The sequence below is a fragment of the Platalea leucorodia genome (assembly GCF_965183815.1).
Source record: "Platalea leucorodia genome assembly, chromosome: 22".
Classification (NCBI taxonomy): domain Eukaryota; kingdom Metazoa; phylum Chordata; class Aves; order Pelecaniformes; family Threskiornithidae; genus Platalea; species Platalea leucorodia.
This window is the reverse complement of record NC_138844.1, coordinates 5,225,091-5,237,225: the sequence shown is the minus strand read 5'-3', so window position 1 is coordinate 5,237,225 and position 12,135 is coordinate 5,225,091. Positions and strand designations below refer to the sequence as shown.

General features: G+C 46.7%; 1 protein-coding gene across 3 annotated transcripts in view; it reads left to right on the top strand.

Annotated features, from left to right (window-relative positions):
- Positions 1 to 1,255: 1,255 nt before the first annotated feature.
- NPEPPS (aminopeptidase puromycin sensitive) overlaps positions 1,256 to 12,135 on the top strand; it is a 39,503-nt gene continuing 28,623 nt past the window's right edge. The window contains exons 1-2 of one of the 3 annotated variants that reach the window (XM_082331874.1): positions 1,256 to 1,473; positions 10,359 to 10,443. In XM_082331874.1, the coding sequence (XP_082188000.1) occupies positions 1,351 to 1,473; positions 10,359 to 10,443 (208 nt within the window). In that variant the 5' untranslated portion in view covers positions 1,256 to 1,350. Of the gene's footprint in view, positions 1,474 to 2,176; positions 2,283 to 8,127; positions 8,270 to 10,358; positions 10,444 to 12,135 lie in introns of those variants that run through there. The other 2 variants (XM_082331875.1, XM_082331876.1) reach the window with 2 other exon arrangements.

The following is a 12,135-nucleotide window of genomic DNA, read 5'->3' as shown; positions in this document are numbered from 1 at the left end:
TGGGACCTGCCGGCTGCTCAGTGCTAGGAAAAAAGGAATTAATAAAAAAATACTCCATGGGGGAGAACCAACAGAAAAAAAACAGGGTAATGTATTGGAGCTCAGTAAACATTTGCCGAGGCGAGTCCCAGCTGGGACCTGGGCTGCTGCGGGGCTCGGAGCTGCCGCCAGCGCGATGCCGCGGCGCGGCAGGGACACGTCCGAGGCGGAGGCCAGCTCTGTGGCGGGGCAGGGCCGGGCAGAGCAGGCTCCCGGGAGCCGCGGGACCCAGCGGGCTCTGCGCAGCCTCCAGGGCCTGGCTGCACCCATGGGTGCCGCTGCCGGGGGACAGAGCCGCCACGCAACGGCGTGCCTTGGCCCCGAGCACAGGCGACCGGCCCGGCCCCGGGGTGCATCTGCCAGCCCCCCGCCCCCCTCAGGGCACAACCCCCGGGGACCCTGAGCCCCGGGGCAACCCCGGACCCCCGCGGGGCTACCAGACCGCTCCACCCCGGGCGTGCTGGGAGCCCCCATGCGACCTCTCAGAGCGCCTTAAAGGGGTGCACCGTGCCCCCCGCCCCCCCGGCCCGGTGCTCCGGGAGCCCCCGTTAATAGGGGGCACCGTGCCAGCCCTCCCGGGCCGGGTGACCCGTTACCGGCTGCACCGTGCCAGTCCCGCCCTTGACCAGGTGCTGCGGGACCCCCGTTACCGGCTGCACCGTGCCAGAACCCCCCGGGCCGGCTGCTCCGGGAGGCCCCGTTACCGGCTGCACCGTGCCAGAACCCCCCCCGGGCCGGGTGCTGCGGGACCCCCGTTACCGGCTGCACCGCGCCAGCCCCCCCCCGCCGGCCCCCGTTGCATGGCACGCGCCGGGCGCCGCGCGAGCCCCTCTCCGCGCCGTTCCCCGCCGCCGGGCGCGCGAGGACGGGGCGGAGCCAGGCAGGACGCACGCACGCGCGCTACCCCCTCGCCGCTTACGCAACGCGCTCGCGCCGCTCGACGTGCGCGGCCGCGTGGCGCCGCCGCCGCGCGCACGCGCGGTTCCTCCTCCTCCTCCTCCTGCCTCTCCCCCCCCCCACCGGCCGCCTCGTGCCGGGAGCGCGCGCGCGCCCCCGCCCCTCCCTCCCTCCCTCCCTCCTCCTCCTCCTCCTCCTCCTCCTCCTCCTCCTCCTCCTCCTCCTCCTCGTCCGCCGCCGCCGCCGCCCGCTCTCTCCCGGTGCTGTCGGTGCGGGGCCGCCGCGTCGCCGGCTGGAAGCCTCCCCGCTCCCGCCCCGCTCCGCCGCCCCCCGCCTCCTCCTCCTCCTCCTCCTCCTCTCCCGCCGCCCCGCCGCGGGGGGGCGCAGCCCCGCACCCCCTGCCGCCGCCCCGCCATGCCGGAGAAGCGGCCCTTCGAGCGGCTGCCTGCCGACGTCTCCCCCCTCAACTACGGACTCTGCCTCAAGCCCGACCTCATCGACTTCACCTTCGAGGGCAAGCTGGAGGCCGCCGTCCAGGTAGGGCCCCGGCCCGGCCCCTGCTCCCGCCGCCGCCGGGCCCTGAGGGGACCCCTTCCCTCAGCGCGCTCCTCCCGCCGCCGGGCCCTGAGGGAGCCCCGGCAGCCCGCCGGGCCCGGCCCCCCCTTCCCTCCCTCAGCCGGGCCCCGAGGGAGCCCCGGCAGCCAGCGGGGGCCCGATTCCCCCCTTCCCCCTTCCCCTCCTCGCCGCCGGGCCCTGAGGGCCTCCCCCCTCCCCGGCAGCCGGCCGGGGCCGGGCCCTCGGCGCGCTGGAGCCGGCCGGGCAGGTGCAGGGAGGCCGCTCGGAGCTGCCCCCCCCCGCTCCGCGGTCTCCGCCCTCCCTTTCCATTCAACCTATACATATATATGTATATATCTCCCCCCCACACCCCGGGGCCAGGCGTCGGGGAAGGGGAGAGGGCGGCCCGCGGGCCCCGCCCTGCCCCGCTCCGTCCCCCGAGAGGAGCGGGAGCGGCCTGGGAAGGGCTGGGGGCCTCGCCCCGCCGCCGCGGGCCCCGGGGCTGCGCGGGGGGTGCCCGGCCCCGGCTCTTCTCCCGCCTGCCCCCTGCCAGCACGGCCCCGCTAGCAGAAGTCTGTATGTGGGTTAGGCAGGGAGCAGTCGGAGCCACGGAGATCTGCCTGGCTGGTATCCCCGGCTTCCCCCAAATCCGTAGTGAGCACCCTGTTCCTCTTTTCAGCCTCCAGCGTGCTGCTTTTATCTATCTCCAGCCATTCAGATGGCTCGGGATTTTGCTGGAAAGACAAACTACCACATATGCAATTAAATGAGAACACCCCCGGTGTAGTACGGTAAGCTGGTAGGCCTCGGTGTCATGAAAAGCTTGAAGTCAGTGAGGCGAGAGGCTCGGTTAACAGTGGGAAGGGGTGTGCAAACTAAAAACGCCGGGTCTTCTACCTTTTCTGAAAGGCAAAAATCTTCCCTGTGTTCATGCTTCAAAGCCAGAATGTTTGATGAAAGCCCTGAAGTCTCATAGTCATTCTCAGGCTGCTGTGCCAAGATTTCCTAAATTTGCTTTCATGTCTTCCCTTGTGCAATGATTTGAAATAGATACAGAATTGTAAGGGCTTACTGGACTTTTTCTTAAAATGGGATGGCTGTATCAAGAGCTCAAAAATATTTGAGGGAGTTTTTAAATACTGATCTGTGTACAGATTTAAATCTTGGTCTAAAGAGGTGGTTAGAACCTTGTTTTAAAATGAGGTAGCGTCAGGGTAATAAAACTGCTGAATCTGAAGCACAGGTACAGAAGAGAGCAAGTGCCTGGTGTCTGTGGAAGTTGGGGAGGGCAAAAGGCTGTGGATGATAGTGAATCTTGTGACTTTTGGGACCTGGAGGAAGACGACCAGAGATGAGTAAGTTTGTGTCATGTGGAAGAAATATTGAAAACATAAATCGCCTTGCAGATTTTGTTGGGGCTCAAGTCCTCGGGCCGCTGCTGTCTTTGGGGTCTCAGTCTGACGGTGCATCAGCCTGGGGGAAAATGCTAGCTTGAGAAATTCCCAATCTCTTCCATCTTAATCCTAGCCACCTATTGCTGTCTTCGCACCCAAGTTTCTGCTCCTCAGTCCTGTTACAGCTGTGGGGCTGTGCTGTAAATGGGATCACTGAAATCATCCAGGTTAAAAATAACACTCGGGGGGAGGGGAGTAGTGGCTTTTTAAGCCAGCATTGCTACTGAGTAGAGAGTAGTATTGAGCAGCAGCCTTGGAAACTTAGTTTAAATCCAGGAATAACAAGGATTTGGAGGCTTCTTGTGGAGATGATAGTTGGTTTGCAGATTTCAGTCCTGTTTAGATATTTTTAATATTGTTTGCTGTTCAGGGGATTGCTCAATGAGTTCCTAGAGCAATGGATACCACCTGACAATGTGAAATCCTGGACTTTCCTACCAGCTGAGGGCATGTGTTAAGGAAGAACGCTGATCTGGCAGGTTCAAGGTTGTAAAAAACCTCTTGTTCACATCATGGTGAGCTGATCTGATGTTCCCACAGTAAAGAGAATTAAAAAAATACAGGGTGAGTTTTTTAAAACATATCTAAAGTATATATCTTTATTTTTAAATAACTTTTAACAACCATAGACCAAAGAATTGTGAGGCCGTATCCCAGCTGTGTGCAAGCAAGTACAGGAGAGGTGTATGGGGTGAGTGTTCGCGTGCTTGTCTCGAGTTAGAAATCTGGAGAAGTTTGCCGTGGCTGCCAGTATGCAAAGCGTGGTAAAGGCACATTCCAGAAAATTAGAGGGTAACTGTTCTGCACCTTAATGGAGAGAAGAACAACCAGCTCACCTGCAGTACCCGGTGAACAGGATATTTTTTGTACAAGGGAATGGCTTACTTAAGAATACGCTAATATTTACTAGTTGTTTGTTATTGAGCTGGGATTGAATCTAGCAAATAAAATATCATTTGTGTGCTTTTGGATCTAATTGGTTCAATTAAGGACCTGTTGGCCATTTCTGCTAGCACCTTTGTAATAAGGTGGAGCGGAGCTCGTCAGAGGCATTCTGTTTGCAGCACACTTGGGAGCTTTGGCATATGTTGTACAGTCATCGAGGTAAAAGTGATTTTATGTTAAGACACAAACTTTGAATTGTCCAGGTTTTGAGTAGGGGAACAGATACACTGCCTCCTCTTGAAGATCCAAGTATTGTTTGTTATAATCAATCAAGAATAATTATTAGCCTCTCTGCCCATTCCAGTATGATAATGGCTGGACAAGCAATAATCCACATCAAGTACTTAAACCAGTGGTGCTTTCTGACCTGCGGGGTGAGTACTGAAACTTTGACACCAGAATAAATCGTGATTAATCACAAAATTAGGAAAACTTTTCATTATGTGCATCGGAAGTGTTTGTTTGCTGTGTTATTTTGTATCTTCAATAGGAAACTGGAATTAGCGAAGGCTGTGATATTTAGTCAAGATATTACAAGTAAACACTTGATCAGTCAGTTTGTGTTTCTCACTCACAGCCACTAAATGGGATTTGGCAGCCTTCTGTGTAGAATTTTTGTAAGTCTTTCGACTTGAGCACCAAGCCATAAAGAAATGTTAAATAACTTTCCAGTCTTGGCTTTTGTACATATAAATAACTTAATAAAACATTTTGTCTTTATGCCACAATAATGAATGTTACACTTACATGGCTCCTTCAGATAAGCTTCAGAGGATAAAGCCTTTTATGATTCAAAAAATAAGGCTGTTGCTTCAGTGTCAGCAGTGACCAGGTTGATTTCAAAGCCTTAAAAAGAAATGATACGTGTTTGTCGTTTATTGTGGCACTTTTTGTTTTCAGGTTAGGGAATTGGCCTTCTGTCTAGTATTTGTTGTTTCTTGATAAAGGAACGATACTGGAATCTGTCTCTTGATAGTTTAATTTTGTAGTCTTGTGAAGCTGTGTCTGGTAACCTATATATTAAGTTTTGTCCGGTTACTTGAGATTTTTAAATAATGTGATTTGTGGTCATATGGATGTTTTTTAAGTCTGTAGAATTGTGTAACAATTATATAAACTAACAGTATATAATTGCCATTTATCACAGTTAAAAAACCAAAAAATCCTTAAATGAACTATTCCACAAGGAACCCTTATAACAGCTAGGACAAAACGTGGTTGCGGGAGAATCGGACACTGTGTGTCGGTAGCAGATCTGGAGCTGAAATAGAGTCGCCTGCTCACAGCCCTGTGATGACTCCATCAATTACATCATCGTTCAGCATTTTAAACTGTTGATTTGTTGGGTGTGTGGGGATGTTTCTGAATGAGCACAATTAAGATTTTTTTATTTTTTTTGGGTGGAAATAGTTCATCTACTTTATTCATCTGTTAGCTTGAGATTTAATTATTATAACCCTGATTCTCAGGGTCTAGTTATCAGTGCAGTGCACTCATATTACTCAGTGTCTAGGTCAACTTTTTTCCATTCTGCTTTTGACTCCCGGGAGTCCTAACGGAGGGCTGGAACAAAGAGGGGATGTGCAGCCGTTCTGTTCTTCAGCATCGTGCTGAAAAGGCAAACATGAGTAACTAGCAACAGAAACAAACATCTGGCTCCCAAAGTTCAATGGTTGTTTTAAGCTTCTAAATGGAAGTTCGGAACGCTGTCACGGCTCCAAACGATCACCTGTTCGGCGCAGGGCGTAGGGGTGCAGAGCTTCAGAAAGGTGCATGGTTGGCTTCTGACTTCCTGGTATTTACCTTTGTATAAACTGCCTTCTTTGGAGAGTGTCGTGTGGCGATTCCTTTCTTTCATTGGCAACTGCAGTGAGGTGTTTCTTGGTTGCAAAGCAACCTCCCTTTACTTTAAAGAATTTACAACCTGAGGTAGATGGCTCTTTTAAATATCTTTCCCAGCCCCTTTAATATGTCTTAAGGATACTCTGTTATATTTAGCAATGTTTAACCTGTATCTGTTGCTTTTTATAGGTTAATTATGCAGTATCTGCTAGACTAAAGAATGTGTAGTCCTCTGATCTTGCTGCATGCCGGTTAAAGATTAATTGTGACGCTCTTGTATGTAAACCTTGAAAAATTAAGCTTAATGGGTGTAGTATTTGTGGTCTGTATCTTGGAGGGGGAGTTGTCTAGTATAAATATACGGTCACGTTATCCAGCATTGTAACATACATTTCCAGCACATAAAATTAGATCTGAATTTGAGTGTTAAGGGTACCACGCTGAGTCTTCAAGTCTGGTGCTTCAAAGTCGGGACCTCGGGGCTCTGTGTACCCTTATGCCATCAGCTTCAAAAATAGGAATGCCTTTGCTCTTCTCCCCCACAGAAAGGCCTCTTTCAGTTCTGTAATTCATAAGGCAAAGATGAGTGCACTGATCATAGTTTCAAAGGGATTTACTTGTCTGTGTGAATTTGACACTTCTGAAGTATGTGTGACTGCTACAGACGAATGTAGTTGGATGCTCTTTGGAATGAAGCGAGTTTTTCCAGTGAGCCAATTAGTTGTGGCATTGGTAATTTTACTACTTGGCTACCTTAATTTGCTCGAGATGCAGATGAATAAAACTTTTTATTCCTTTTCTCATTAAAGTTTGAAATTCTTAAAAAGATGCAGCCTAGAACAGAACGGAGGTAATTTTAGTTGTCTATTTTTAGAGAGCAAGATGCTAAAAACATACATGCTTGTTACAATGCTACATTTGGAAAAGGCCTCTGAAACTGAGTGACAAGATTTTAATTGTCTAGTGTTATGAATGGCTCTAGAGAATTAGTTTTGACTATAGAAGGTTTCTTTTGGTGCACCTCATCCTGTGTTTCAGGTAGGCTGGCATTCCACTGAAGCCATTCAAATTCTTGTTTCTAATGTCCTAAAAAGATTTTCCTTTTAAGTCCTTTCCTGCTCCGATAACCGGTGAAAATCAAAAGCTTTACAGCATGTTCGAGTCCTATTTGGCAGAGTTTTGAAAATGTCTTCATTTTCAGAACTAAATAATTAGCCTTTTTAGTTCTTCTTCCATCAAATGATGTTACCTTGGAAAACTTTTGCAGGGACTTAAGCTGTTATCTCCTACTGGGTGCGATTTTCCTTCCCAGAAACAAGTGCTGAGCACGAGTGTGGACGTGTAGGGGGTTGGGAAGCGTGTGTCATCTTAGTCTAACGACAGGTCACCGACACAGTTAAAACATCTTAAAGGTCTGCAGGTTTATTGCAGGGCGGACCTGCCTGTGGTATATGTGTCTGGCTAATCTCAGTAGGTATTTGAATTGTGATCAGTGTTACAAGAGTTTCATCAAAAGCAACACATTTAAAGTTTTGAAACATTCCTTCATTCCAGATATTGATCTCGGTTCATCTGCTGCTTTTAAGCCTGTCAGCCTTATGGCAAAGCTCCTTTCGTTGTGGGCATTTGTAGCTTGCTCTTGCCTTGATTAGCTGCTTCTTGTTGAAGAGTAAATTTATTATATTATAGAGCAAGGTGAAGCAGGGTGACGGTTCGCATATATACAGTTTTGTAATTGGGTATACCTTATGCATGTTTTTCTTGCCTTTTAATATGATTGCATTCATGAAAAGCACTGCATGAGCAGAATATCTGTCTTCCAGAACATAGCATTAACAGAAATGTAAAAGCTGTTTCAAGGTATCACTTACAGTAAAACCCGTTCATTCATCTTCATGATATATGTGGTGTCTGTAAGCATTAGGCTATAGGTTCTGTGAGGTAAAATGGTTGTAAGTTAAGTATGCTGGGCAGTTTATAGTTTTGTTCTTACAGGTGTGTCTGTACTTCGTTATTTGTAGTGGATCAGAGGGAGGAGGCTCTCATGCTAGAGCCTGTGTGCCAAGGTGAAAACCTTTCCCCCCCCCCCCCCCCCGAATTAAATTCTGAGAGCCTCAGAAGTCTGCTGTGCAATACACTGCCAATATTCCTATCCGCACGCTGAATTTTGCCTGTCATTTTTGGGGAGTTGGAGGGTAAACACTTTTTAGGCTACTGGTTCACTCAGTCCCTTTAAATGTTTTCTAGTATGTTGCACTCTTTTGTAAAACTGGTTTGATATTTGTAGGAGGTAAGAAAAAAAATCTAAAAATAGGTAATTGCCTTTCTAAGGAGCCTCTGAAGTTGTCTCCGCTTAAACCTAAACTTTATTATTTTGCAGGCACAGTGCTACACTGAAAATTCTTCTGTCCTCGGAAGAGGTTATTTTTTAAGGATCAAGCCTATTGTTAAACCCAGTGTTGTCTGCAATTTGGACAGCTCTTTATGCATCTTGAATTCTTAATCCAGAGAGATTTGGATTTGTAGATTGAATAAAGGTCTCTACTAGACGTTTATAAAAAGCTTTTCTCATTCTGATTTTTCTGTGTTTTAGAAGACCTTGAAAAACCCCGAACCCTAATATTGTGGTGAAAATTGTTGGGCTTTGATCTTAGGTTTTCAGAGGTGTTATAATCCTTTAGTTTCATGCACACCTAACTGGGAAAAAAAGGAAAGAGATTTCAGATTGTAAATCTTGACTAGAAGCATCAAATCTAACCTGTGTCACTTCAGCTGTTAAAGTTTGCCAGTTTTATGCTTTGCAAGCATGTTGTTTTTAGAATCAGGTTAAGTTTATGAGGTAACATTGTTTTAGTTTTATTACCAGAAAGAGGCAACATGGTGAAAACAACACAGCTCTTCTGCACTGTTCTGTACAGCACGCTGCTGCAGGGTGACTGACAAGCAGGATTTGGAAAGATTTGCTAGGAGTCATGCTTATCAAAAAGTATAATAAATATTACTTAAGGACTTTTACAAACATTTCTGTTAATAGGACTAAGTCATAGACATTTGCTTCAGAGGCAAAGTTGGTGACTGAAGTTGGAAAGAAACGTCCGAGTTAGGTTTGTCTTGTGTTAACCATCTGCTGTGGGGGCTGGCTTGCCTTGGCCTATCTGCTATTAGCCCTTTGGTTCACAGATTGTTAGACTGGATGGACCGTTCTTATGATGCGGGTACGCCTATTGAGTTACACATTTAAATTTCTTAAGCCTCTCACCACTGACTAGACTTGAAATCAGTTTTTATGTACACAATGACTAAGGAACCATTTCTTCAGTGAGCCTAGGTAGAACAGCTTAAGACTAAGTATCTGCTTCTGTTTACTCACCTTGTGTAGATACCAGCTCCTTTATGGCAGAGTGATAAGTGCCTGTTTCAACTATGGCACTTCACAGCTTATTATTGTGGCCTTACTTGTAATAAATCCATTTACACTCAGATGCTTGAACGGTGAGCTGGTGTGCACACGCAGAGCGCTCTGCTGGTTTTGCGACAGGGCGAAGGAGCTCTTGATTCATGGGAACCAGTTTCCATCACAGACAAATGAGTCCAGTTGGTGTCTGCTGTGTTCCGACGTGGATAGCTAGAGTGATGGGCACAAGTGTTAATAGGGCATTTTAAGGTTATAATAGTGAAAAACCAAGAAAGGGATATAAGTCCTTATGCTTTAAGGAACTTACTGTCTGGGGTAGGAAGCAGTTCCTTCGTGCATACGTTAAACTCTAGTTGGCTGTTACAGAAATTGTTGCTCTTTTATTTAAAGAACTGGCGGTGCCTACTGCTAGAAATCGTATCCTGGACTAGCAGGATTACCAGCTCATTCCAGTGTGATGATTCTAGTGGTTTCAGTCATAAGTTTCTAAATAATTCCTAGTTTAATTCCCAAATATTTTACCCCTTTGTAATTAATTGATATTTAATTTGAATTCCTCTGTATTCAAGCTCTTGCATCCAAATAGAAAGCTGGCACAGTGAGACAGTTTATTACTACGCTGGGAGCTGGCCACTTGTTAAATAAAGCAAAGTGTGTGTAGCCAAGAGCTGGCAGAAGGAAAGCTTTCAGGAAAATGTAAAGGCGAATTTCTTGGCAGATGTTTTTAACCTAAGAAGTTCTTATAGTGTCGACAGTTTAGAACACAGTACCGTAGGTTGTATTTCTGATCATCTCTGAAAGATGTAAGTTTGTGTTCAAAGGCTTTTACTCTAGTCTCCTGTAGGCCATCTCGAAAAGGAAGCTCGCAGGCTCGCTATCTATTTTTATTGGTCTTGGATTCCCAGGCATGTACAAGGGCCCTATTGTCAAGCGTACATACCAATTTTTAACAGGCCGTCCATTCCCTTAAATAATTTACAGTCTTGATAAGTAGGCCTAGATGGCTTGAACACGATTCAAGTACTCATGTTCTGGAACAAATGAGATCAGTCAGTGGAATATCTTTTTCTTTTTTACCACTCTTAAGCACTAGATTTTATTTCAAATACTTGATGATGGAGGGGTTTTTAGATTAAAGGGAGGGGGGAATGCCTGTCTAAGGGAGCAGGGAACACCATTTCTTCCTGATGCTCATACAATTTCTCTTCCAGGTGAAACAGGCAACCAACCAAATTGTGATGAACTGTGCTGACATTGACATTATTACAGCTTCCTATGCGCCAGAAGGAGACGAAGGTAGGATTGCTTTTTTGCTGGAGTTTTTAATCCATTTCATTCTGATGTGAGATGCTGTTGCCAACAGTTAACAACTTTGATTGCAAAATTATGTAATAGTTTTTTGATAAGCTAACCCACCCCTAGAAGCACAAAATTAATTCTCTAACCTTCATTCTCTTCTCATCGCTACCATTTGCATTATGCTTAAAATAAGTTACCTCAAGCTTCCATGAAATCTGTGTTCAACTCCATCGTGCCTGAGTGTCGTAGGCAAAAGGGTGTCCGACTGTTTTGACATGTTTGTTTATCTTTGTACCAGATATCTGTGTAAGAACATGACCTGTACCTATGGACTTCACAATATTGACAAAATCTGTGACAAGGACTTAGATAAGGAATGCATCGATAATGGCCTGCAGGAGGAAATACTCATTGGGAAGGATTTGAAAAAGTGCAGGAGACTCTTAATTGACATTTAGCAGGGTGTTCGAGCGTAGGACAGCACGGAAAAATGTGATTGTGTGGAGGAGACAATGGTTGGGATCCAGTTCAGTGAAAGGCTGGAAGTTACTGGAGAAATCGAAGAAGCAGTACCTGTTTGTAAGACACAGTTATGGTAGCTGACATCTTCCCCAATTATATTTTGAGGAGATGTAGCAGACACAAAAAAAGTTTTAGCAATTGAAGCATGAAATGATTGAGGTGTGGAAAATAAGCTCCTTGAAACAGAGCAGTGGTCTAATAGTGTGCAAAGCCTTTCTGGTTTTCTTACGCAGCCTTTGCTATTTCAAGCACAGTAGCTATTTGGCCCACTGTGTTTGACTGTTTCTTAAGTCCTTCAGATGACAAAAGCCTCTGCAGAGCTTCCCTTTTTATAAGGCAAATACCACAATGATGTCATGAAGCACTTTGTTAAAACCATGATTGTGAATTAAAGGAATGATCTTGATGATGGATGGGAGAAGGGTGTTCCTTCGATTATGATTAAACTTCTCAAGTATGCTTGTGCAACAGCTGAAGGAAGTTGGAGAGAAGGGCTGTGTTTGTCCAAACCCCTAAAGAAGAAAAGAAATCTTAATTTTCTGGACTGGATTTGGTAGGGACGATTTCAGTTCTTGTTGTAGAGACATTATCCTATGGCTAATAGATTTGTATGTGACAAGTGGAATGTCTGCAATGAGCCTTTGCATTTAAATTGCTTTGACTTTTTTTGTTTTTAATATAGTATTAAAGAAATCAGAGGGCTTAAGTTGAGAGCAGCCGAGCGGTGCTTAGGTAGATGGGGAACTCTGTCCTAAGGAAGTAGCGTTCGGTGGGTGTGTTGTGGAAAAGTAGAGCTCACTGCAGGAAGTGCAGTCGCAGCGAGAGAGCGCAGCGGCGAAGAGCGTTACCAAAGAGCTGGAGTCCGGCCACCGAGTTCCGATAGTGAAAGAATAGAGCGCTGCTTCCTACGTGCTTGATTTGGGCTCCCGGGTTGTATCCTGGCGCTCCGTTCCTGCATGCCTTTCACACGCTGCCGTTAGTGATCTTTAGTTGATTGGATGCACTGTGTTGCTAAGCGCTCCTGGAGCTATTTCTTATACTGAGTAATGAGGCGATAACGAGAGTGGTAGTAATAGCGGAGTGTGTGTGGAGTCTGTTCCACCTACCACTGGGCCATAGGCCCAAACCACCTATTAATTTTTTATTTTGTCATTGAGAAGATGAAAA